The sequence below is a fragment of the Carlito syrichta genome, unplaced genomic scaffold (genome assembly GCF_000164805.1).
Source record: "Carlito syrichta isolate Samal-C Ts95f unplaced genomic scaffold, Tarsius_syrichta-2.0.1 Scaffold304757, whole genome shotgun sequence".
In the NCBI taxonomy this organism is placed as follows: domain Eukaryota; kingdom Metazoa; phylum Chordata; class Mammalia; order Primates; family Tarsiidae; genus Carlito; species Carlito syrichta.
Window position 1 is genome coordinate 959,507 of NW_007248853.1, and position 25,258 is coordinate 984,764.

The 25,258-nt window shown below is 41.1% G+C and overlaps 1 protein-coding gene across 1 annotated transcript in view; it reads left to right on the forward strand.

Moving 5' to 3' along the window:
• The window catches only part of LOC103263202 (myotubularin-related protein 7-like), a 68,793-nt gene extending 54,631 nt beyond the window's left edge, over positions 1-14,162 (forward strand). Inside the window, exons 6-8 of the mRNA XM_008060890.1 lie at positions 4,147-4,281; positions 13,505-13,637; positions 13,972-14,162. Of these exons, the coding sequence (XP_008059081.1) occupies positions 4,147-4,281; positions 13,505-13,637; positions 13,972-14,162 (459 nt within the window). The remainder of the gene's footprint in view (positions 1-4,146; positions 4,282-13,504; positions 13,638-13,971) is intronic.
• Positions 14,163-25,258: the final 11,096 nt, after the last annotated feature.

Below are 25,258 nucleotides of genomic sequence, written 5' to 3' on the forward strand. Positions count from 1 at the left end.
CACACACACACACACACACACACACACACACACACACACGTCAACTGGGCGTGGAGCACATACCTGTAGTTCCAGCTATTTAAAGGCTGAGGTGGAAGGATCACCTAAGCCTAGCAGGTTGATGCTGGGTGGCTGTGAGTGTGCCACTGCACTCCAGCCTGGGTGACAGAGTGAGACTCCAACTTAAAAAAAAAAAAGAGTGTCAGGTCACCTTTGGTTCCTGCAGAAGGATGTGATTAGCTTGTTTGAATGATTCCAGGGGCTGGCAGAAAACTGAAACCCACTACTCAGGGATGAACAGGAACTGCATCTAGTCTGTTGGATAAGGAGAATTAATTAGCTTGGAAACCTTATCTGTAGGAGCGGAGTGTGGAGGGGTCCTTATGGCGAGGCCACGTGAGACTCTCCCAATTTTACCCTGTGTCAAGACAACACATAATATTAATCTTAGTCCTTACATACACATGAATTATATAGGGCTTCCTGGATACCCTTTGGATACCCAGCAATTATCAGATTTGTAGATCATGGTTAGAGATGTATAAATGTCACTTGTGTTCAGAATTCTGTGTGTGTCTGCATTTGAGAGTTCTTAGAGTTGCTACATTCTTTGCTCTTTTTTAGCATGTCAGGTTTTTTGGAAAACAAGTTTTGCTTTAAGTTGTGCACAACTTGATATTCCAAATTCACAGGACAAGTTCTGGGAAACAAAACTTTGGAAGATTTCTAATGAGGCAACTTTCCTTAAAAATACAGATCTTCTTGCTCCCTTTTTATAATTTACTGAAACTTCCTACATGTTAGGCATAGTTCTAGGAGTGTTAGAGTGTTTTATCCTTTATCACACTCCATAGTTTTAATATTATTCTCATTTTATAGATGAGAAAACTAAGGTTGAGAGAAGATGTATAAATTACTCAAGCTCATACAGTGAGTGTGAGTAAAACCAAGATTAAAAGCTAGATCTTCTTGCATGCTGCGTCTTAATACTGTATCATATGGCATGACCTATTTCCTCCGCGGGGGTGGGGGGGAGTGGGCAGGTACTGTATTACTTTGGTTAAGAATTCAGGATCAGGAAATAGTTTGTCTGGATTCAAATCCTGGCTTTCCAAATTACTGGCTCCATGACCTTGAGCAAGTTATTTAACCTCTTTGTGCCTTGGTGTCTTCACCGATAAAGCGGAGCAAATAACGACTCTTACTGTATCTGATAATTAGAAAGAATAAGTAAAATATGTAAAGCTCTTAGAATCATGACCACCATAGAAGCATTTACAAATAGTAGTAAGTAGTCAAAAAATGTTGGATATTTTAATTATTAGTAGCATTATAAATGAGAGGCTTCCCTGACTACTTACCACTGAGTTTATTATCTCTGCTGTCAGGTCACTGACATCAATAAGAAGTGCCTCCAGGTATTAGCAATATTCTTTCAACAATCTGACTACTTAGGGTAGATACAGGACACACAAAAGCACTCAGAGACTACTTACTTGTTCTAGACCAAATTGAAAACCATAGGTTAGCAATTACTGAGTCAACGAAGAATTCCATTTAGAGTACATCTATAGTTATTAAGGAAATGGAACTACAAAATAGCAAAATGTAGCCTGTTTAATAGACTTGAGTTTAACTTATTGACCACACTTCATAGTATAACTCTGTTCTGATATATTTCCTCATTCAAAACTAGCTGCTCTAATGCAGAAGGTAATTAGAACTAGTTGCTGTCAGTAACTTGCTTTTTCATAATTGGAGTCTCTGTTGTTTAGTGAGTCTTGGTTTGTGTGCATCCTTGGACAAAGTCTCGCCATGTGAGTATGTTCCCTTTCCTATTAACCCTTCAGGTAGACTCTAACAGATTGCCTGGTGGCAACTGTCTTTAACTCATATTTCTTTAACCCAGATAAAGAATTGTAGAAATCCAACTTAGAATTGTTCTCTCTATAGGCTGTATTCCCTCAGAGCAGGTGGCAGAGGCTCTTTAAAGATCAGAGGAGGTTGGACTTGGTGGTTCAGCCTGTAATCCCAGTGCTTTGGGAGGCCGAGGCAAATGGATTGCCTGAGCCATGAGTTCGAGACCAGCCCAGGCAACTTGGCGAGACCTCGTCTCTACAATAAATCAAAAATTAGCTGGGCATGATAGCGCGTGCCTATAGTTCCAGCCACTTGGAAGGCTGAGGCAGAAGGATCGATTGCTGGAGCCTAGCAGGTTAATGCTGGGATGACCGTGAGCATGCTACTGCACTCCAGCCTGGATGACAGAGTGAGACTCCAACTCAACAAATACATAAATAAAAATGAAAAAAAGATCAGAGGAGACAGGATCCCTGCGAAAGCCATCTGTGACCCTTTGCTTCCAGTCCTCTAGATACAACTTGCCTTTTATTTCTAACCCCCCTCTGGTCCCTGCCATCACTTCACCTTGCCCTGGACTCACCTTAGCTTACTGTCCTCTCTTCCATGTTCACATCCTGTGGTCTTTTTCTCCTTCCCACTGCTCAAAGATGAAACCATTCTGGAGTGACTCTGCCATCTCTTTGCTGTGCTTCCTGAATTCCGAGGCTGGCTGCAGTCCCCAGGTTTCCTTGAACCCCCTCAGTAATTGCCTCTCTGTACTGTAGAATAGTACTAGATCCCCTCCTCCCACAGGAATCCAGTAACATGTCTAGCCATTGTACAATTCTCGCACTTTAGAGCTTGTGAGGAACATCACCTCCAGTTAGGAGCACCAGAGCTCTTTGGATTTTTCCTTGCTAAGTTGTCCTGGGTTGGGCTTTAGGACACTTGAGCTATGATTGAACTCAGAGCCGGGCTACCCCTTCATGGATAGAACCGTGCAGTGCAAGCCCCCTGAGCAGGCTGTGACATGATGTGACTACTTTCAGAAATTTCCTCTCCTCTGCGCAGGCATTTCCCTTCATTACTGACCACTGTTGCCTACATCTTCTTATCCTGTGGACTTACTGTCTCTGGGTAGATGCTTTGAGCCATTCCTGTATTTTATTGGGTGATACGTGTTTAATTTAAATGTTAAGATAAAACTTAAGGCCAGACTTGGTGACTCAGTTTGTAATCCCAGCACTTTAGTAGGCCGAGGCAAGTGGATTGCCTGAGCCCACCAATTTGAGACCAGCCCGGGCAACTTGGTGAGACCTGGTCTCTATAATAAATGAAAAAAATTAGCCAGGTGTAGTAGTGCATGTCTGCAGTTCTGACTACTTGGAAGGCTGAGGCGGAAGGATCACCAGAGCCCAGCAGGTCAGCACTGGGGTGGCTTTGAGTGTGCCACTGCACTCCAGCCTAGGCAACAGAGTGACACTCCAACTCAAAAACCCCTAAATTCATTGAAAAATACTTTTCCACAGAAGCATAAATTTTATAGCTGCAAGGTTGGATCTGTACTTTCTTATTCATAACTCAGGGAAATGTTGATGTTACATCATCTAAGAGTGCAATATACCCTGTCAAAATTGCAGGATAGAGGACTTGCAAGATAAAATGCAGACTGATTCCAAAGAAACTTCTTGTTTTTAAACACACTCAAGTCAGCATAGGTAAGTGCCTGCTGTCCATAGTTACCAAACCTAGCAGCAACCTGGACTTTCATCACAGTGAACTTTTTCCATTTAGAATTAGAACTGGTTTTTGGTATTTGTGATCTTTTTAAATGGGCTAATAAAAATATGGAAAGCATCAAAGAACATATTTTTTTACTAGTCTTGCCATTAATAATTTCCTATAAATTTTAGGAGAATAGCTATTTACTTTGTATTTCTACTTCCAGCAGGAAAATGAAACAATACTAAGTAAAAACGAGAGTAGATTACTTAAATGGTTTAAAGTTTCATAACTTAGATCCTGTCTAAATATCCTTACACATTCCTAATATCTTGCACAGAGAATTCTGTGTGTGTGTGTGTGTGTGTGTGTGTGTGTGTGTGTATTGCTTGCCCATTACGGATTTCTTTGACTGGATTAAAATAAGCAAATCTTGATTTCCAGAAAGTGTTATCATATTTTCATAAGCCGGGGTGGGGTGTAAATGAACCAAGGGCCTCTTTGTCTTGGAGATATGCTCAGAGCATCTCTGGTGGGTACAGTTACCTGACAGTGCTGTGTTGCTGTGTCCTCTCCCCGCAGGCCTCCATCTGTCGGAGCAGCCAGCCTCTGTCCGGTTTCAGTGCCCGGTGCTTGGAGGACGAGCAGATGCTCCAGGCCATTAGGAAAGCCAATCCAGGAAGCGACTTCATTTACGTCGTTGACACTCGGCCTAAAGTAAGTGTCACCACCGTGGTGAATGTCTTTGCAGCTCTGAGTCATGAAGCTGGAGACAAGACAAAGCCTACCAGGCTGCCCTTGCTTGCTCTGGTGACTGCATCTGCACAGGGACTGTTCCTCTTTGCACAGTCAGCATTTGGGTACCCTGCTGGGCTGCTTCCTGAAGGTCCTGCGCTTCTGAAGCCTTCTACTATGGCAGGTGCCTTTTGTATTTCCCTGACTCCTGGCATTGTGCTGGGCACAGAGTGGCCCACATAAAACGAGCATGGTTTAATTTTGGAGATTGTACTCCTGAAGACACCAAATGATTACTTGGTTTGTTTCTAAAACAACTTTTTCTGTTTTGACAATATAAAATTTACTATGCTCCAGCAGTTTAATTTGTGTCAAGTAGTCAGCCATACTTTTCAAATTCAACATAGTAGAAGGCTATGACTTGGAGGAATTATAAAATATAATATGTATACTATTGTATTTATGTAAAAAAAAAAAACAAACCACCTGTAGGTATGTAAAACTGTATAGAAAGTGATCTGGAAGGATAAACACTAAGCTATTTAAATTCCATGGAGAAGGGAGTAGGATCTGGGGAAGTAGATGACTCATATATTATTTTACAGTCATGCATGTTTTAATGTATTTTCTAATTCAGTAAAACAACTAATAGGAAATAATAACTCTTGTCTTGAAGGGGAGAGCCAAGTTGATCTTACATTTTCCTCTCACTCAGCTTTGCATTTTTAAGGGAGAATCACTGTCAGGTCCCATAAAATTTTTCTCTTCAAACCCAGTCCTTTCAAAACCAGTCAGCAGATGGAGTCCTCAGAGGGATGTGCTGGTGAATACATGGAAACAAAAACAAAATCACCTACAAGTGCAGTTAATCTATGGGTCAAATGAGATGACAGAATGAAATGTCCTTTAGTCAACATATTTGGCATTGTGATTTCTAATCAATAGTGAACATGTGCCTGAACCTATGACTGATGAGAAAGGTGTACATGCAGCTCTGTCTCCTCGTATGGTATGGGAAGGAATCCAAGATGTCCTGGTAAGCAGCAAGAATGAGATTCAGAAACTATAGATATTTAATCCCATTGGAAAAAATTTGAGGGAATGTATACAAAACCATTAACAGTGATTTATCCTATGGGGAGAGAAATTGATTTTAAGAAATCTTTTACTTCCTAAATTACAGCTTGAAAATTTTTCCTCATAAAAAGTTTAAAGAATGCTATGTTTACATGTTAAACATAGAGTTACCATATGACCCCCAAGTTCCTAAGTATATAACCAAGAGAAAAGAAAACATATGTCCACATAAAAACTTGCATATGAATATTTGTTCATCATTAATAATACCCCAAAGTGCAAATAATGTAATTTTTTTGTTATTAATCAACTGAGAATGGATTTATAAAATGTGACATCACCATTCAGCTATAAAAAGGAATGAAATATTGTACATACTACAACATGGATGGACCTTGAAAATATTGTGCTAAGTAGAAGAAGTCTGTCACAAAGGAACCTGTATTGTATTACTTCATTTACATGAGATGTCCAAAATAGGTAAATATAGTGACAGAAAGTAGATCAATGGTTATCTAGGGCTAGGGTGAGGGGAAGAAATAGTGAGTGACTCCTAACGGGTAGAGGATTTCTCTTTGGTGTGATGGAAATGCTCTAAAATTAGATTGTAGTGATGATTATACAATGATGTGAATATACCAGACACCACTGAATCGTGCACTTTAAATGGTGAATTGTATGACATGTGACTTATATGTCAGTGAAGGTATCTAAAAAAAATAGAACTTAAGGAAATAAACATTACAACAGGAATGATAAAATAAGACCAATAGCACAAGTCACTTAAGAATAGGTAATTATAGACATGCTCAGAATCACTTAATGTGATGTTTTCTTAGTGAAAGATTGGTGCTGTTGACCTCAGAACCTCCTGTCTACTGCAGATGGAAGTGTCCAATAGGTTAGATGTGTGTGGAGTAGTGAGGATGGAGTTACTCCCAGATGCCAGATGAGTGAATCAGTCATGGAGATGGATGACAAAACAGATATTGCAGCTAGACCACATTCGTCAGTCTCCCTTCCTTTTAAATAAATTCTCAAAGCACAACACAGCTTCATACTGGAAAAAAAAAATAGCTTCTCTATTTGAAGATTATTTCTCTTGAAACATGCCAGCAAATCTCTGACTTTTACTGTTCTCTTTTGATTTGTGCTTTTCTCTATGACTCACAATGCCTTTGCCCCTTCCTTCTGACACTGACTGCCTTCCCTCTTCCTCTCTCTAACTTGTGTAAGCAAGGTGGAGCTGTTTTGAATTTCCTAGTAGTCATAGATGAATGAATGCCTGCATCTTAGATATACTGAAGACATGTTGAGAAAAGAAAGAAAAGACAAGGGCTTTACTGAGTAGCAATTGGAAAGCCCTTTCCCTATCCTGTTTTTCCGGATTTAAATAAAGCCAAACAGATTCACCTGCTAAATTAAGGGCCATGATCCAAGTTTGCACTATGTTATGTAAACCTTCTAGGAAACGTGGCAGCTGTAGAGCCAAGCATATTCCAGATTTAAAATAAATTAATCCAAAGGATTAGATTTGAAGGGTATATTTAGCACTAAGTGTGTTTACTCTCAGCGATAAGAAGTTTGATGCTGATCCATTAAAGAAAAATGGGGTCTCGTACAAGCTGTGCCTGCTTCTCATATTTATCCATGCACACGCACTTCACTTGAGGTTTAAACTGTTTGCTGAGAGTGTTCATTCTTTTAAAGATTATGTTTGTTGATTTTTATTCCAGTGTGTGGTAGGCCTCTTTGGTAGCTAGGAGATTGCGTCGATGTTTGCCATAGAAGGTGCAGACGATGGCACACAGGCACTTCTCAGGTTTGCTCACAGGTTTAACTAAAAGGAGAAAAGGCTAGGAGCCAGCCTGGTTCATTCCTGGCCTCTGAGTGAGGACAGCCTCACATGAGAGTTTCCAGGGCTGCCTGTTCGAATGAGAGCCTTTTGAACTGCTTGTTGGTGTTACAAAACTGGAGGACAAAGGCAGTGAGGACCTCAATTCAAGTTTTTGAATATCCATTCAAAAAATTATGCCCTTGAGGGCATTTAGGACTGCTAGGGTCTGGTGCATTAAGAAAATGTGAAAAATTATTGATATATTTGTTGAATTATAAAATGAGGGGTAACTCATTTTATTGTAGCCTTGTTACGACTTTATCATTAATGACTTTATCATTAATTTGTTCTGGGAATTTGACGAGCTTATAGAAATACCAGGCATGTCCTTATTTAATTCTTATAAGATCCTGCAAATTAGGAGATTTTTTTTTTTTTTCATTTCATGGATAAGGTCTTAGATTTTAAGAGGTTAAGTGATTCTCCCGAGGTCACACAGTTTAGAGTAGAGCCCAGATTCAAATCCAGGCTTATCTGACTCCAAAGCCCACGCACCCTCCGTTTGACCATGGTATTTTTTTTCTGTTTGCAAAAACTCTCCAGTGGAGCCTGGAATCTCCTTTGAGGGTCACCACCTAGGTGCATTCCTAGGGAGGCTGGAGAACTTGGGCTGAGAAACCAACTACAAGCATATCCAGAGGCAGTCCAGGCAGAGGCCAAGAGGGCTCCCAGCTGTGTTCTAAGTGTCCATGACATTGGAAGCATTGAGACATAGAGAAAAGGGGCAAGTCGAGAAAGACCCCTGCCTCAGTGACGTTGAGCTTTTTGTCCTTGCTCCTTCTCCAGAGACTGCTTTGTGGTTATGCCTTCTGGTTTCACCACGTCAGTGAGTTTTTAGTTGTGCAACAGAATGCTGCATGGAATGTTTTTCTGTTTCCCTGGAGTTGGTGATTAGGTAGTTTCTACTCACTGAGTCCCGAGAGGAGGCATCTAGGAAAGTCAGTGGTAGAGATGAGGGGTGCCTGAAAGAGAGGGATCTCGGCCCTCGTTTCCTGGTCGGATGTGTACCATGCTTGCTGATGGTCATTGTGGCAATATGCAGAGGGAAGAGAATAGGAGAGACTGCAGTGCTTAGTGGCTGTGGAGCAGTCTACACTGTCTCATCTTGACAGGGCAAGAATGGAAAAATTTCCCGTGGTCAGTGAGAAAGAAGGTTGAGCATGGGCCATCATACTAGAACCTTCTTCAGAGAGCTTGCCTGCCAAGGGTCCCCAGCTGTAGGAGACTGTATATTCTGGTGAGGGAAGCTGAGGGGACTGGAATTAGATTTGAAGGGTATATTTAGCACTAAGTGTGTTTACTCTCTGTGATAAGAAGTTTGATGCTGATCCATGAAAGAAAAATGGGTTCTCACGTAAGCCATGCCTGTTTCTCATATTTGTCGATGCATACACACTTCACATGAGGTTCAAGCCATATTGGGTCTCTGTGTCCATGAAATGTGTACCTCTAAGACCCACATACATGCCTTAAGAGGTTCAGCACTTGGATTCTTAACACTATAGAAGGCAGTAAAGGTCAAATAGTGTTAACATGAAGGACAGTGGCAACTAGTGAAGAGAGAATTGCAACCTTGCCTAGCTTGGCAGAGAGAAATTTGCTACTTCTCTTACCCCTCTTCTGCATACCCTCCATAAACAGATAGGGCCTAGAAGAAGGAGGAGAGGGAAGGAGAGCCAGAGCAGACCCTCACCAGTCCAAACAACCTGTAATGAGGGAAAGAGATAATTTTGCATCATATATGGGATTGGAATTTTAAATTAAGATAGATGGAGATTTTCTGTCTGAACATAATCCTACAACTATTAAATCTGCCCAAGATGTTCTTTTGGGATGGGAAAGGAGGATTTTGATTAGAAAGTAATTGCAAGGAATAAAATAGTCTCATTTTCATGTTTGTACCACAGATTTCTTTGACCAGCTGTGTATGGCAGGAGAGAAAAGGACCATTGTTTGTCAGCCTGTGTTAGGATATGGCCAGTCCTCCTGCCAAGATCAGCCTTTACTGTCATTTCCCAACCATGTCAGACAAGATGCAATCATTATTCAGGCATAACATGTAGCGACAGAAATCTTAGACTAGACAAGGCTGACTTTTAACTCGATGTCAGTCTGACCTCTGGCTGAGTTTTCATATGTTTGATTGATGTAGGATTAGGGGAGGACCTGATGCCATTTTCTTCATAATCCTGGCCTGCTCACCCCTTGCTTCATTCTGTTATTCAGTCATTTATGCAGCTGGTCAGCCAGTCAGTAAGTCTTCAGTGAGTGCCTGTTCTGTATCAGCTTGAAGGTTGGGATTAGGGCCTTAATAAGACTGACATGGCCCTCAGGGAGATTCTGTTCTCCATCCCTTCTCTCATTTACTACTGAGGTGTTTTTTTGTTTTGAGACAGGGGTCTCTCTCTGTAGCCCAGGCTGGAGTGCAGTGGCACAATCACAGCTCACCACAGCCTCAACTCACTAGACTCAAGTGATCCTCCCAACTCACCCTCCCAAGTAGCAGGGACTGCAGGCATATGCCACCATGCCTGGCTAATATTGTTTATTTTTTACAGAGGCGAGATCTCATTATGGTCTCGAACTCCTGGTCTTAAGCAGTCCTCCCTCCTCAACCTCCCAAAATGTTGGGATTACAGGCGTGAGCCACTACACTCAGTCTCATTACTGAGGTTTTAAATGCCCAGCTTTCTCCTATCTCATCTCCTCTGGTGGATCTTCTCTGTCAGTAACACCTTTTTTTTCATTAGACCTGCTCTCTGCTGCCATAGATAAAGTCTAAATGTCTTAACTGAGCTTGTTTTAGAGGATGCTCATGCTCTCTCACCTCCTTTCTAGCTACAGCTGCCAAGGAGGAGCCTTTTACTCTATAGGGGAATGGTGGGCCAGTTGATATCGCCCCACCATCTATCATATCCTCCCATGTCTTCTCTTCCTCACTGCTTCATCTAGAGTGCCCTCCCCTCTCTCCATTCTTCCAGGTGATCTTCAAGTCCAGCTCACACTTCCACTCATTCATGTTACTGCGGATCCCCAGGCCAGACAGTGTTGCTTTCGATGCCCTCTCCTGCCACTATCACGGTCTCTCCTTGCTCAGGTCCTGCCTGCTCAGGTCCTGCCAGTCCCAGCAAATATTAATATTGCCTGTGACCATTTGGTGCCAAGTGCTTTCCCTTCCATGCTCAGTTGTAAGCTGAAGATGGCAAGAACAGTTTCTTGTTTACCTTTTTATTCCATTCCATCACTGGCACACAGTAGGTGTTCATTAAGTGTTAATTGAGAAATGGCTGGGTTATTTTTGTTTCATTTATGAGCTTCTTTGCACCCAAAGATGCCGATATTACCGAACAGCAAAGTGACCTGTGTTAGAAAACTTTGTGTAGTCCTACTTTTCTCTTGTCTGTTGTGTTTCTGAAACATAAATTGAAACTGGAATAAAACTCTATTGCTTTATCTACTTGAGAAATTTTATGATAGGAGCTGAAATAAGTAACTTTTCTTTAGTTATGAAATGGAGTTCTCAGCCAAAGGGACAGTGAACCAAATTCAACTTACTAATAGTGATGGGTTTATGTAATGGGTACTATATATATTTATATATATGCAAATGTCCATGATGACTTTTGAATTTTCATTAATTGTAAAACTGTATTTCCTACTTTGGGAGTTCAGCTTTTGCCACATAATATCTCGATCAATCCTGTAAAATAGGAGGAAATCCTGAGAAATTATTATTTGGCTGGTAGATGAAATGTTGCCACCGTCTGTTCATTATGAGAAGTGCACGTTGACTCTCAGGAAGTTGGTTGTCTTGTGTGGCTCCTCAGCTTGTAAGAAAGGCTGCCAATAAAGTCTCCCGGACCATAGAGCATCAGCTGTTTTAAAATGTATACATACAATCTTAATTATAGATTGAAATAATAATATTTTGGTTTTTCCTTATGACACTTTTTTTGGATCTCTGTAGTGTGTGGTGAGTAGGCTTAACTTAAATTACTTAAGATACAGAATAAACATAAGGTTCATGTAACATAAGGATACCTGCAAATGTCCTATTAATTTGTTGTATTTTATGAAGCTTTTTGTAAAGGATGAGCCAACAGCTTTGAAAAATAGTTATACCAAGAAGTGATAATTTATAATAGTTTTAGAAGAATGTCTGTAGATCATTTAAGAAAAACTTTCCCCTTAAAGTATTGAAAATTTTAAAAGCATGAGCATGTGTTGTCTTAAAATAATATTATTTTAGTATTTTTTTCTTGATTAAGGATAAACCCTTTATTCTCATAGCATGCATGGGAGAAAGGTGACACTCTTTTGTTGACTGGGAACAGTGTATGTAACCCTGTTGTAAGTCAAGGAACATCTGCATAGATACTGTATGATCTATGCCCTTTCTCTTGATGCCTGGTAGTAGTCCAGGCCATAAACAGACCCTAACTTACTTTGCCATTGCTCTACTGAAATACTCATGGGTTTTCAATTTTTTACTATTATTTTTAAAATTGCAAGAAATATGTTTGAACATGTTTTATTAAGCTGGTACTTTTTTCTTTTTTTTTTGAGTTGAAGTTTCACTCTGTCACCCAGGCTGAAGTGCAGTGGCATGCTCACAGATACTGCAGTTTCGACCTGCTGGCTTCAGGCAATCCTTCCATCTCAGCCTTCCAAGTAGCTGGATCTACAGGCATGTACCACCACACCCAGCTAATTTTTAAAAATTTTTTATTGCAGAGACGAGGTCTCACCACGTTGCCCAGGCTAGTCTCAAACCCCTGGGCTCCGGTAGTCCTCTCGCCTCCGCCTCCCAAAGTGTTGGGATTATAGGCGTGAGCCATCATGCTCGGCATATGCTGGTACTTTTAATTTTGTCAGATTCTCAGAAGTAGGAGATCTGGGTCAAAAAATATATGTTTTTTTTTTTAAAGTTGGAGTCTTACTCCGTCACCCAGGCTGGAGTACAGTGGCATGCTCACGGCCACCCCAGAATCCACCTGCTGAGCTTAGATGATCCTTCCCCCTCAGCCTTCCAAGTAGCTGAAGCTACGTGTGTGCTACCACATTCAGCTAATTTTTGATTTCTTGTAGAGATGAGATCTTGCCAAGTTGCCTGGACTGGTCTCAAACCCACAGGCTCAGGCAATCCACTCGCCTTGGCCTCCCAAAGTGCTGGATTTCAGTCTGAGCCACCAAGCCCGGCCAACTCAGCTCTTTTAACTTAGCTTTTTGAAAAGTACTGCTCTGCACTGTGGTCTTAAAAGCAGATTTTTTTTTTTCTGGTAGTGGGTTCCTGGCATAGGTTCTCTACTTGGGAAAGGCTTCCTGCACTTTGTAAGCAGTACAAGAGAATGGCCAGTGAATACTGTTTTCTGGGATGTGATGACCTGCTTAGTAAAACAGCAAGAATGGAGTGTTAGCAGTAATATGTCTATTCTAGAAATCTGTGTATTTCCCAGATAAGCAGGACTTGTTCCCTTCATGATTTTAACCATCCAGGGTAAGGGCAGATTTTGGGTTTAATAAATTTCTTCAAAGAAATTTATCATTTAACCCAGTTAATATTAAGAAACTCCAACTTCTCATATGTAAAGTTAAGATAATGAAAGTTATCAAAAGTCCATTTAGTAGGTCTCTAGATTTAAATGAGATGTCTGGAGGAAATGTCTCTGGAGAATTAGCTTCTGCATTCCCTCTCAATTTTATTCAGTGATTCCTGCTCAGGTTTAATTGGGTATTTGGGGTATCCTTGTTGGCAAATTACAATGATGCAACCATTCCTACTTGAAAACATGTATATTGACAATAGCAGACTGGAAGACATAATAATATAACTTATAGAGCCTTATATTGACAGTTGTTTCTGTAGGCATTCTTTTGCCAACCTACAGATTGTAATGTGTGATATTAAATTGGGCAACTTGGCTGCATCACAGAATTCCACATTCAGTATGGTATCTTTGACAGGGAACTGCAGAGGCGTTTCTAGAAGGGTTTATCTACAGAATGCTTCCCAGTGAAGAAAATGTAACCCACACCAACAATCGTGCTGTTGAATATTAACTTGGCTTGAGTGCTTGAAACAATGTAGTTCAGTATAGTGTTCCCATGATTTAAAGCATATTCTATTTCTGAGCATCTTTTGGAATGTTTTTATGGGTAGCCATGAAATGTTGTGGTTGTTTCATGTCCTGAATATAATTGATGACTGTTCTGTTTTGCTGACCACTGCAGCTTAATGCAATGGCAAATCGTGCTGCAGGGAAAGGCTATGAGAATGAAGACAATTATTCCAATATCAAGTTTCAGTTTATCGGGATAGAGAACATCCATGTCATGAGGAACAGTCTGCAGAAAATGCTGGAAGGTAAACCATTTCCTTATGCACAGCATTAAAAAAAATGCAATTAAATATTTTGATGCCAGAACGGGATAAGATAGTCTTGATTTTAAAATTGTTTTTTTTCTTTTTTCCAATGATGCTATTTACATAGGTGTGATAAGCTGGGAAGGATATCATATTGTAGTGGCTCTTTAAACACTTAACAGCCTTCTCTTTTTTAAAAGTGTTATTATGAAACGGTTTTGTTTCTTGGTGCTTAGCAGTCAGGGACTCTCCAATGGTACTTAACATCTAAGGAAAAAGTGCACAAGGGTATTTTTCTTTCTTCCTCACAATGTTAGTTTTATCCACATTCAAGGTGATTTGGAGATAAAGCAGTTCTACACTGCAAGCAATCACCAACTGTTCTTGTATGGTGCTCAGGTTCGTATCCTCAAGTTGCTAAATGGCATCAGAGGAAAGGATATTGGAGGTCCTGGTCCTCGTTTCCAAAAAGCAGCAACTGCTACAGTATACACACCAGTAACCCCCCTCCACTTCCACATATAGCAACGAGCACCACAAGACACACACCCACAGACTCACACACTCACATGGAGAAGAAACTAAAAAGATGGATTGTGTCACACAGAATTGTTCAGATGGCCAAACCAGCCGTAAGCTGATTAGCAGAAAGAAAGTCTGCATTTCAAGCAAGACCAGCTTCATCTACTACCCATGCTCCTTGTAATCGTGAAGAGGAATCTGGTGCCGTGGTCCTCCAGTTCTGGCTCTCGAGGGGACTGAGAACAGAAGGAGCAGGATGCCAAAACCATGGCCTTGTGCATTGGCTTTCATTGCTGTGATGCTTCTCTGGGGAAGACCTGGAGAGAGGGCACTGAGTGCTAGGGATCTGGGCTGTCTCAGTAGGAAATGTGGGGTCTAGAATGAACAGGGAGAAAGAAGGAACCGAATTATTTCACATTTGCCCTCAGTTACTTATGCAGTTCTCTGATCACAACAACCTCATGATAGGGCTGCAGAAATGTGTGTGTCACAAACAGGCTTAATGTCCATTCTCTTTCCTGGACTTACTGGTTCATCTCAAGTCATAAAGAAACTTTGAACATATCAGTTCACTTTTTTGGGGCTCTGTTACCTGCTGTACAAGGAGAAGATTAGATAACAGTTTCTGTGGGTCTCCTAGCTGTGACAGTTTAATGCCCCTGGTTGTAAACACTTATAATTGAACACTTTAATAGTTAGAAGAAAATCTTTTCTGTGTCTGCACAAATCGCAGCCCGAGTCATCTGCATCTTACTTCTACACATAATTTGCAGTGTCTCAGGCCACAGTGACAATACTCTGGGCATGATTGTTTGAGCTTCTTAAACTTTTAAGGATTTTCATGAGCAGTTTTTCTGTCCCTGCTAGGAGTTGTGTTTTGACATGTTAAAAAACTGGACTAACTTAGTACTGTGATTTAGAAAGTAGCCTAACTTTAGTATGAAGTGTGTTTATTATTATCAGAATCATTTGAAAAATTTAGTTTGATGTACTTTATATTTTTCATTTAGTAATCCTAAGATGATTTTGAGAACATAAATGTTCTCCTGTATAGAGAGTTGCTCCTAAGAGTGCTTATAACATATACATTTGGCTTTAGTTTTTAAGTTGGCATCTCTTGTTTCTCATTTGGAACCATTTCTTCTGCCCTCATGCCTAGGGTCTGACTCACGACTTTTTCTAAAGGACAAGCAAAATGACCCAGTCCTGGAGGGCAGCTCTGTTTCATAAGGAATCATGATGCTTCTACATAACTTTTCAACTATGTGCAGTGCAGTAAGCAAGGACAACTTTCTGGATGCATTTCAGGGGACTTGGCCAATGTTTGACTATCTGTTTTTACTGAGTAAATGATAAACCATTGTGGAGGCTCCACTTGTGATGAAGTGTTGCAATCAGATCCCATTTTTGGAGACTTTTTCTCCTTCAAACAGCTGCCATTGGCGTCAGAGAGATTTGAAGATCTGTACTGCTGGTCACTTGGTTGGCAGAGGAATGATGCTTTTCATTCATGATTATTATTTGCTTCAATTTTTTTACCACTGTTGTGGATATTAAAAAAGATTCTGAATACCAGAAATATAAAATAGTTTGCATTCTGCCTCCAAAGAGCTCTGTCTGTGAGCAAGAGCTGCAGAATATTTCATCAGAAACTGGAATGTAGAACCAAGTTCACACCCGTGTAGGTCCTTTTATGGAACTAATTTAGTTTTAACTTTGATGTTCTAAATCATACTTTTTGTTATTAGACTAATAATTTCTATGGGTCCTTCTGGCTTCTCTACCTCCAAGGAGAGAAGATGATGCCTTTCAGTTACATAGCAGTTTTGTAATTTATTAAGTGTTTCTCACTACAATTTCCCTTTGGATCATATAGATAACAGTTTTCCCCTTGAGTAGTAAAAGGACGCCCTGTATTTCTTTTTTTTTTTTCCTGTTGAAGCAACCAATAGAGGAGCCTGGAATTGGTGCTTTTAATGCCTGAGGAATTAGTTACCAGCAGAGGTGGAGCTTTTACCTCGTAGGCCCCCTTGGTACTGGAGAGGAAAAGTATGAGAGGAAGGTGCAGAGGTACATGGAGTTGTGACGCCTCTTTCTGTGAATCTGCTCTCAAGGTTGGCAGGGCTTATGGGAAAGACAGCAGGAACATCTTCCTCCTTTTTCAGCCAACATGTCATCTTTTGAATGTTGCCTAGAAAATTTCACTTGATTCCTATGATGTGTCTTGTGCTTACATTTCACATAAACATTAGATTAACATTGTTGGCTATTGTATGGTTTTATCTAACTGGCCACTTATTCATCAATTTATTCATTTCACTAAGAGCTGAGCAACTGCTCTGTGACAGGCTTCATAAATATTTTCACTTAATTGATTGTATTTGATTTTCACAGCAATAGTGTGTAGTACATGCTATTATCTGTACTTTGGAGATGAAGAAAGAGTCCCAGAGAGGCTAGACAACTTACTCTAAGATCATTTTTTAAAGAGGAAGCAGTAAGTTGAAACAAATGTGTAGAAGAATGTTTAAATTTATTTACTCTGGTAATTAAAGAAATGTAAGTTAAAACTTCAGAGTGCCATTTTTTCCTGTTTGAAAAATATCAGCCAGGGTTGGTGGCTCAGCCTGTAATCCCAGCACTTTGGGAGGCCGAGGCGAGTGGATTGCCTGAGTCTGCGGGTTCAAGACCAGCCTGGGCAACTTGGCGAGACCTTGTCTCTCTATAGTAAATCAAAAATTAGGTTTGGTAGCATGCTCCTGTAGTTCTGGCTACTTGGAAGGCTGAGGCAGATGAATTGCCTGAGCCCAGCAGGTCGATGCTGGGGTAGCCGTGACCATGCCACTGCCCTCCAGGCTGGGCAACGGAGTGAGACTCCAACTCAAAAAAATATATATTTATGCACAACTGCAAAATGTGTGGTAAAACTAGTACTTTAAATAATTATCGTATCATTGAAATTGCCTTAGAAAGACATCATATATTTTGTTCGGAGACATGCAAACCTCTTTAAGCCACTCTTTCCAATCTGAAAATCGAGAGTAAATAATACCTCATATGGCAGATAATGTGTAGACAGCATCAGGCACAATACCTGCTTATAGTCAGTACTTTCATAAAACCAGTTATCATAGATGTCCATCCATTCTCATCAAATAGTTTTGAAAGTGTTCTATATGCTTGTATTGCATAGAAAAACGCTTCCTTAGATCGGTTACGGTGACTCACACCTATAATTTCAGCACTTTGGTGGGAGGATCACTTGAGTCCTGAAGTTCAAGGCTTTGGTAAGCCGTGATCACACTACTGAACACCAGCTTGAGTGACAGAGTGAGATCTTGTTTGTTTGTTTGTTTTTTAAAAAGCTTCATTTGTTCATTCAAAAAAGTGACCACTTTTCACGTATGACAAAAATCACAGTGAGAAATCAGGAAGAAAATATCCTGCTTGTTTATTAGTGATCTTGCTGAGGGTTATCCATGGGTGGGACATGGTAGCATGTTGAACTGGATGTCAAAGCCAAAAACTTGATTTGACATTATCTCAGGAGAGGACAAGAAAGAAACAAAGTGATTTTGGGAAAAACTAGTGACTATTTTCTTCCTGATTATGCTTTATTCTGCAGTTCACTAGGACAATTCAACAATTAAGATTTTTCAGCCTTGGAATTATTGTTTAATATTTTATTAGTCATGATGGCAAGTTTTTGAATAAGGATATTTATGAAGGGTGCTTATAGAAGAAAGTGTGTTATATCAAACTAAACGTAGATGTGGGCAGTTTTGGTGGTGAGCTGTTTTCCCATGGGGCTGTATTTGGGGTTTGGCGATTCAGTATTTGCTTGCCAGTGACAATATGGTCTCAAATGTGATGAGAGTGTTGGTCCTGGAGGCTTTCTCATCAGGTGTGGGGAGTAGGGAAGGCCCCCTGCCTCCCCCTCCCCCCCCCCGGCATCTGCCGCTCATTTCACCACCTCAGTCATTGGCTGCCAGCATCTCAATCCTACATGCTTCCTGGCCTTCTTGCCAGTCCCCACCACTTCTTATGCACCCCAGACTTTCCAGCCTCTCAACACCCCTGCTCTTCCCAGTCTCAACTTCTCTATCTCTATTTGTTTTGAGTCTCCTATTTAGACTTTACCATTCCTTAAGCCCTCCCTTCAATTCAGTTCCTATTCATCCTGGCCCAGTTTTTATGATGGCTTTTAATTATTCTCTATTTGTAATACAGAAAGTGGAGTCAAGGGACCTGAATTCCTGTGTTGCTGCAGCTGAGCCCATTCCTCCTCTATAAATTGAGATGATTCCATCTACAATAGTTAGGAGATTGTGAGGGCTCACTGAAAAAAACTGCCAAGCCTCGTTACTTACATATGGTGGATGTAATAATGTAAATGGGCATACAAATTTTTTATTTTCCACAAAGTTTTACACACCCCAGCAGTTAACATTCATATCATACTGTCTTTTCCATGTGTTAAGCCTAAGACAGCACAGGCTACCCCCGTATATTGGGAATTTGTCTTTAGACGTAGAATTCACATTCATGAAAACTACAGCATTCTCATGTGAACCCGCTGCTTGATTTTGTTTAGGCCAATTGAAATTAGCATTCTAGAACATATATATACCTATACTCATACATTATTTGCATATACACATACATATTTATTATACATACGTGTGTATGTATACTATGTTCTAAGCTTCTAACTCTAGCAGTGCTAACACAGTTATACAGAATTAGACTTCATTGCATCTTGCCATTGTATATTATCAGATTCTTTCAAAGAAAACAAGGATATGTGAAAATGGCTTTCAGGGTATTATTATTAGTCATATAGATTCCAGAAAATATCATCATGAATAGAGTTGGAAATGTTCTAAAGAATGATCTTTTTTTTTTTTTTGAGTTGGAGTCTCACTCTGTCACCCAGACTGGGGTGCAATGGCCACTCCCAGCCACCACAGCCTCAACCTGCTAGGCTCCGACAATCCTTCCACCTCAGCCTTTCAAGTAGCTGGAATTACAGGTGTGCGCTACCGCACCCAGCTAATTTTTTGATTTAGTGTAGAGATGAGGTCTCGCCAAGTTGCCCAGGCAGGTCTTGAACCTGAAGAATAATCTTTAATCTTGTTGGCATCTCATGGGGAGTAGCTTCAGTTGATCTGGAGCTAAAGAGTAAATCTCTCCAGTTAATGGAAAGTTCTCTATAAAGAGGGTCCATGTTGTTGGCGTGTGCAGGGAGGAGAGTACCCCTCTCAGAAGTTTATTCTTTGTTGCCCATGGTGGGCTCATGCAGGCTTAGCTAAACATTTCCAAGTTACAGGCCATAATTAAGACTTCTTTGAATGGTTTCACCTGCTGAAGTAAGTTTACTGACGGGAGATTATCATTCTTTTGCCCGTGCTTTGAAGACTGTCTCACTGGTCTTGGTTTCTTGACTCCAAAGTGGGAAAGGGACAAATGAAACATCAGTAGAACTCAGGCGTGTGTTAGACTGGTTAATTCAGGGAGGGTCATGTACATTTCAACTTTAGATCTTAGGATGCAAGAGAGGCCTACGCCACAAGGTTAAAATGGAGACTTATTTGCACCTCACTGTCCCCACCCAGGAACTGTATAGGAAAAAAATAATTGGTATAGGAAATACCTAAGGCAGATAGATCATCTGGAGCTTTTTCCCCCTCAAGTATATTCCATATATCCCAGGGTTCTAAAATTGCATACCTTTTTCTCTCTTAAAAAAAAAAAACTGGTTTATCTATGTTGATGGGATATAGTTGTCAGTTACATGAAGCAGACATCACTGGACGCAGGCATTAAACTCCTGTAATATGTGGCATATGCCTCTGATGTCAGCTGAAATGAACTTTGTTCAGCAAAATGGTTTGTAAATATTGGTTTGGGTTTGGCAACAAGAGTGAACAAATCAGTATTTCTGCCTTATCCTGAGTTTATCCAAACAAACCCAACGGTTTTACAGTTAAAAACCCAGGCACTAATAGTTTCAGTCCTTGTTGTCTCCCCATCTGTCTACATGTATTCATCATCTGCTCTCTGCTTATAACACTGCCACTTGGCACCAAGGGGGAAAAAACACCCTCCTGTGGTTCAATTTGCCTGAAAACCTGGTGGTGTTATTTTATTTAGCAGTTGCAGTTGTAATGTCCCTGAAAACGGAAAAGTTAGACAAGGAGCCCTTCTTAGTGCTGATGTGGTAAGAGCCACAGCAGCCTGTCTCCTTGCTTTGTGAGCTAAACAAGCAAGGAAGCACAGGGCCATTCTTTCTGGCAGGATGTTCTAGGGCCCTGTTCCTCTCTTGCTTTTGGTGCAGGCCATCTCCAGGTTAGCTGGAAAGCCCAGTATCTTTACTTTTAAACTGCTGTCATTCCCATACCTTGTGGGAAGAGAAGGTGAAAAGGATCATTTGTTCTTGGGCTGAGTTTCAGAGTTTGGATGCCAAGATACTCCTCAGGGCCCCTGGACTTTTTGAAATCAATGAGAATGTTAACTCACAAACCCTAACTCCTGCAACAGCAACCTGAAAGTTTGGCCTGTTTAGTAAAACAAAACAAAACTGTAAGGGAATGTTATCTATGGAAGGTTGAAGGGAATCAGTTGAGTCCTGAGACTTCATGTGGTGGAATGTGTATATTTTAGGATTAAGTTGAACACTTTGGGTCATGGCCCGGGATGGACAGAAAGACCAAACAGCAGGCGTCCAGGGGGTGGTGAGGGCTACAGAGGGTGCTGGAATTTGCCACGCTTTCTACTGGGCTGTCTCAGGGTGTGCACAAGCAGAGGCGAACCTGCCACTCGGAGGGCCTGTCTGGTATTACTGGGCACTGTCGCTGGAAAACAGATCTCTGCCAGGCTGGGGCCAGGAAGGAAGGGCTTGCTTAGTTTTTACCAGGGACTGGCATTTGACCTTTGCATCAGACTCGGCTGTCTACACACTGGGTCCTTGCACCTCTGAGTTTATAGGAAGACGCCTCAAGGTGCACCCTGGGTACATGGCTTTATGGGGATCGGCTTCTAGATCACCACCTCTGCCTGTCCTCCTCTCTGCAGTTACATAACCTGCCTTAGAATGCCCCTCGGGGCCAGGCTGCAAGCCAGCTCTTCTTCCCCTTCCCCTCCTCATTGCCCTTTTGCTACCACATTCTCTCGGGTGATGCAGTCTCTTGGGGGGGGTATGAGGGGGTATGTAGCTTAAATACTTTTTTTTAGAGGTACTTGGACAAAAGCATTTGAATACTTCTGATCAGATCAAACTTCTCTGAGCAATCTAAACCAGGCTTGTCCATAGAAATTATAATGCAGATTTGTAATTTAAAATTTTCTGTTAACCACATTAAAAAAAAAGTAAAATGAAATGGATACATTAATTTTATTAATACATTTTATTTAGCCCAATATATCCTAATATATTCATTTCAACAGGTAATCAGTATAAAAGCAACTCATGAGGTGTTTTACATGCTTTTTAGTACTAACTCTTTAAAATTTGATTCATATTTTGTATTAATAGCACGTCAATTCAGATTGGACATATTTCCAAGTTCTGATGTGATAGGCGCATTCGGGTTGGTATGGATGTAGACAGATTCAAGTATTCCGTAGCCACATGTGACCAGTGACTACTATATTGGGACAGCACAGTTTTAAGTGATAGAAAGCATAACCTTTAAGCTGATAGTATTTGGGAGCCAAGAAGTACTTAGATTGGTTCATGTTTGAATTATGAAAAAAACAAATCTGAGATTGAGAGGCATTGACTAAGAATGGGGCAGGGGGCGGTTAGGGAGAGGCACTGATTAAGAGGACGAACTCTGGGCCAGACCACGGATCAGCTGGGGGACTTTGGACAAGTTATTTAGCTACTTTTTGCATTGATTTCCACACTTAAAAAATGAAAATAATAATAGTGCCTTCCCATAATGATTGTCTTGAGAGTTGAAAAAAATGAATCTATATAGAGCACTTAGAAGAGTGTCTGGCATCTGGTATGTAAGTTTTGCTATTGTCATTATTATTATTTCTAATAAAAACCCTCCATTGTAGTCATGGTGTAGTGGCAAAAACTCTTAAGGTTGTCAGAAGACCTGCATTTGAGGTCTCCTCCTGCCATTGATCGTTTTGTGTTTTAATTTTTCTGAGTACTGGCTTTCACATGTTTCAATGAGACTAATGTCTCCTTCCTCCTAGGACACTGTGTTGGTGGAGCAAATATTAAATTGTATTCCATAGCTGCCATTTTGGGAATCTTCATTCCCCAAGCATAATACTTACATATATGATCTTATTTCATCTTTACAACACCTACTTGAGAAATGTGTTTTCATCCCCATTGTACATTTGAAGAAAGTGAGGTTTAGTAACTGGCCCAGGTTACAGTGTTGGGCAGGAACAGAGCTGGAATTTCAGACAGCTGTGCCTGACTCTGAAGCCCTTTCAAGCTATTGCCCATGTATATGTCATGATTATTACTAAGATGTATAGTTTTGTTCAAATAAAACTAAAATGTAACAAACAGGGAGGCTTTACTTTTTCCCCAAGATGGCAGATTAAGTTAATGTGAAATACCTACTGATAAAAATGACTAGAAATGCTAAGTAAGAATAGCAAACATTTACTTACATACATAATTGAGGCTGGATGTGGTGACTCATGCCTATAATCCCAGCATTTTGGGAGGTGAAGGTGGGAGGATTGCTTGAGCCCAGGAGTTCGAGACTAGCCTAGGTGACATAGCGAGACCTCATCTCTACAAAAAATTAAAAAATTAGCCAGGCATGGTGACATACGTCTGTAGTCCCAGCTACTCAGGAGGCTGAGGCAGAAGGTTCACTTGAGCCCAGGAGTTTGAGGCTGCTGTGAGCCGTGATTGTGCCACTGCTATCCAGCCTGGGTGATAGAGTGACATGCCAAACTCGAAAATTAAAGTAAATAAATAATTGATCTTGTAAGAAAGAAGAGGATTTAACTTTCAGGGAATCAAAACCACAATGAGATGCCACTTCACACCCAATAGGGAGGGCAGAATAAATTTTTAAAAAAAGATAAGAACACATGTTGGCAAAGATATAAAGGAATCAGACCTTCATACACTGCTGGTGGGAATGGAAAATGGTGCAGCTGCTGTGAAAACAGTTTCTCCCACAGTTCCTCAAGTGGTTAAACATGGAGTTACTATGTAACCCAGCATTTCCACTCCTGGAGACCCAAGAGAATTCAAAAGGTGTCTACACATATACTTGTACATGAATGTTTATAGCAGCAGCATTCAGAATAGCCAAGAAGTGGGAACAACCCAAATGCTCATCCACTGATGAATGGAGTTTTAAAAATGTGATGTATTCATACTAGGGAATATTATTTGGCCCTAAAAGGAATGACTTACTGACACGTGCTATAGCATGGGTGATCTTTGGAAACATGCCAAGTAAAAGAATCCTGTCACAAAGGACCACATGATGTATGATTCAATTTATATGAAATGTCAGGAATAGGCATATAAAGACAGAAAGTAGATTAGTGGTTCCCTGGAGCTGGAGGCAGGGGGCATGGGAATACCTGCCCTACTGTAGGGGGGTTCATTTTGGAGTGATGGAAATGTTCTAAAATTGATTGTGGTGATGGATGTGCAACTCTGTGAATGTGCTACAAACCATTGAAGTGTACACTTTAAGTGAGTGAATTGTGTTATAAGTGAATTGATCTCAATAAAGTTAGTAATCCCCCAAAAAGGAAATCTCCAGGTGCTAGAAATGAAGACTGTTAGGAGCTCGAGTTGTTTCCTCAGAGAAGGGGTTGGGGAGAGGAAAGGAGGGTGATTGCTTACTCCCACTGAAGGCTGAGGGCTTCACATTTTGTTGTTTCCATTTAGTTTTACTTTTCCAATCAGCATTGTACTTGTTTTTGTAGAAAACTTTAAAAAATCAAATGTTCTATGCTTATAACAAAGCAGCAACTGCAGTCTCTGCCCCAGGTAGCCCGACTCCCATGCCTACTGCCCGGGGCAACTGCTTTCTGTGATCTGAGGCTGTGGCACCCATATTTCTACCATGCTCTGAGTTCATTGCTCTCTCCTGGCTTTTCCATTTTATGTGGAGACTGCTGACTTTCCTCTGTGGAAAAGGAGCCATGGACTTTCACACACCCGCCCCTTGACTCTTCTAGCCCACGCTTCCCTCCCCTCACCTGCCTCAGAATTAGGTCCCAGTTTTGATGTGTTCCTTATTCAGTGTGTACATTACTAGTATTATGTAAATATTATTCCCAGCTGAGACTTTGTGTGTACTCTGGGTATGTTTCCTTTCCAGTGCAACTTCCTATCTTTCCTGAAGTTAACAGTTGTCTATAGTTTTGTCTTGCTCAGTTCTTTATGAACTGCCGTCAGTGTGCATTTGATCAGAGAAGCAGGACGACTAGTGTGGTTTGGGAAAGGGGCCTTGATATTGGGAGACATTGGGGATTTGGGGGTGCAGAGGGGGATGGCTGGAAGACAGAGGAAAGTCACGGATAAAGGGCCGCAGAGGGGAGCTGGTGAAGATGTCTGTGGAGGATGCTTCTCCTGCAGAGGCCTGAAGTCCCAGGGGGCGCAGGGCTGGCAGTTGGGAGGAAAAGCCAGACGTGAGGCTGGGGATTGAGGATAGATCGGAGGGGCAGAGACGGCTTTGTTAGCACTGCCAGTTCACATCACCTTCCAAATATCATGCAGATACTTGTGACAAATCGTAACCTGGAACCATGGGGCGGGGGGGGGAGGATTGGGGGAAGTCTGGCTGTGAGTTAGCTGAGATAACAGGGTTCGACCCCACCACAGTGGCCAACGCCGATTCTTCCCCAAACGACCAGAAGTGTAGACTCCAAACTCATCGGGAACAACCCATTTGTGTTTTGTTGGAGCCTTCTGTCCTTCTGCTCCAGTTCAAGTGTCTGAAAGCCTGTTCCAGATGCCTGTTCTGTCGTATGAGATTCATCAGGTGCTAATCCTGTATCTTTGTTTCTCTGGCTGCTTGCCATTTTTATGGGCACTCTTCTTTAGTGTGTCATGAACTTATCTTCAGTGCAGCTTTTTCTGTGAGATTCCA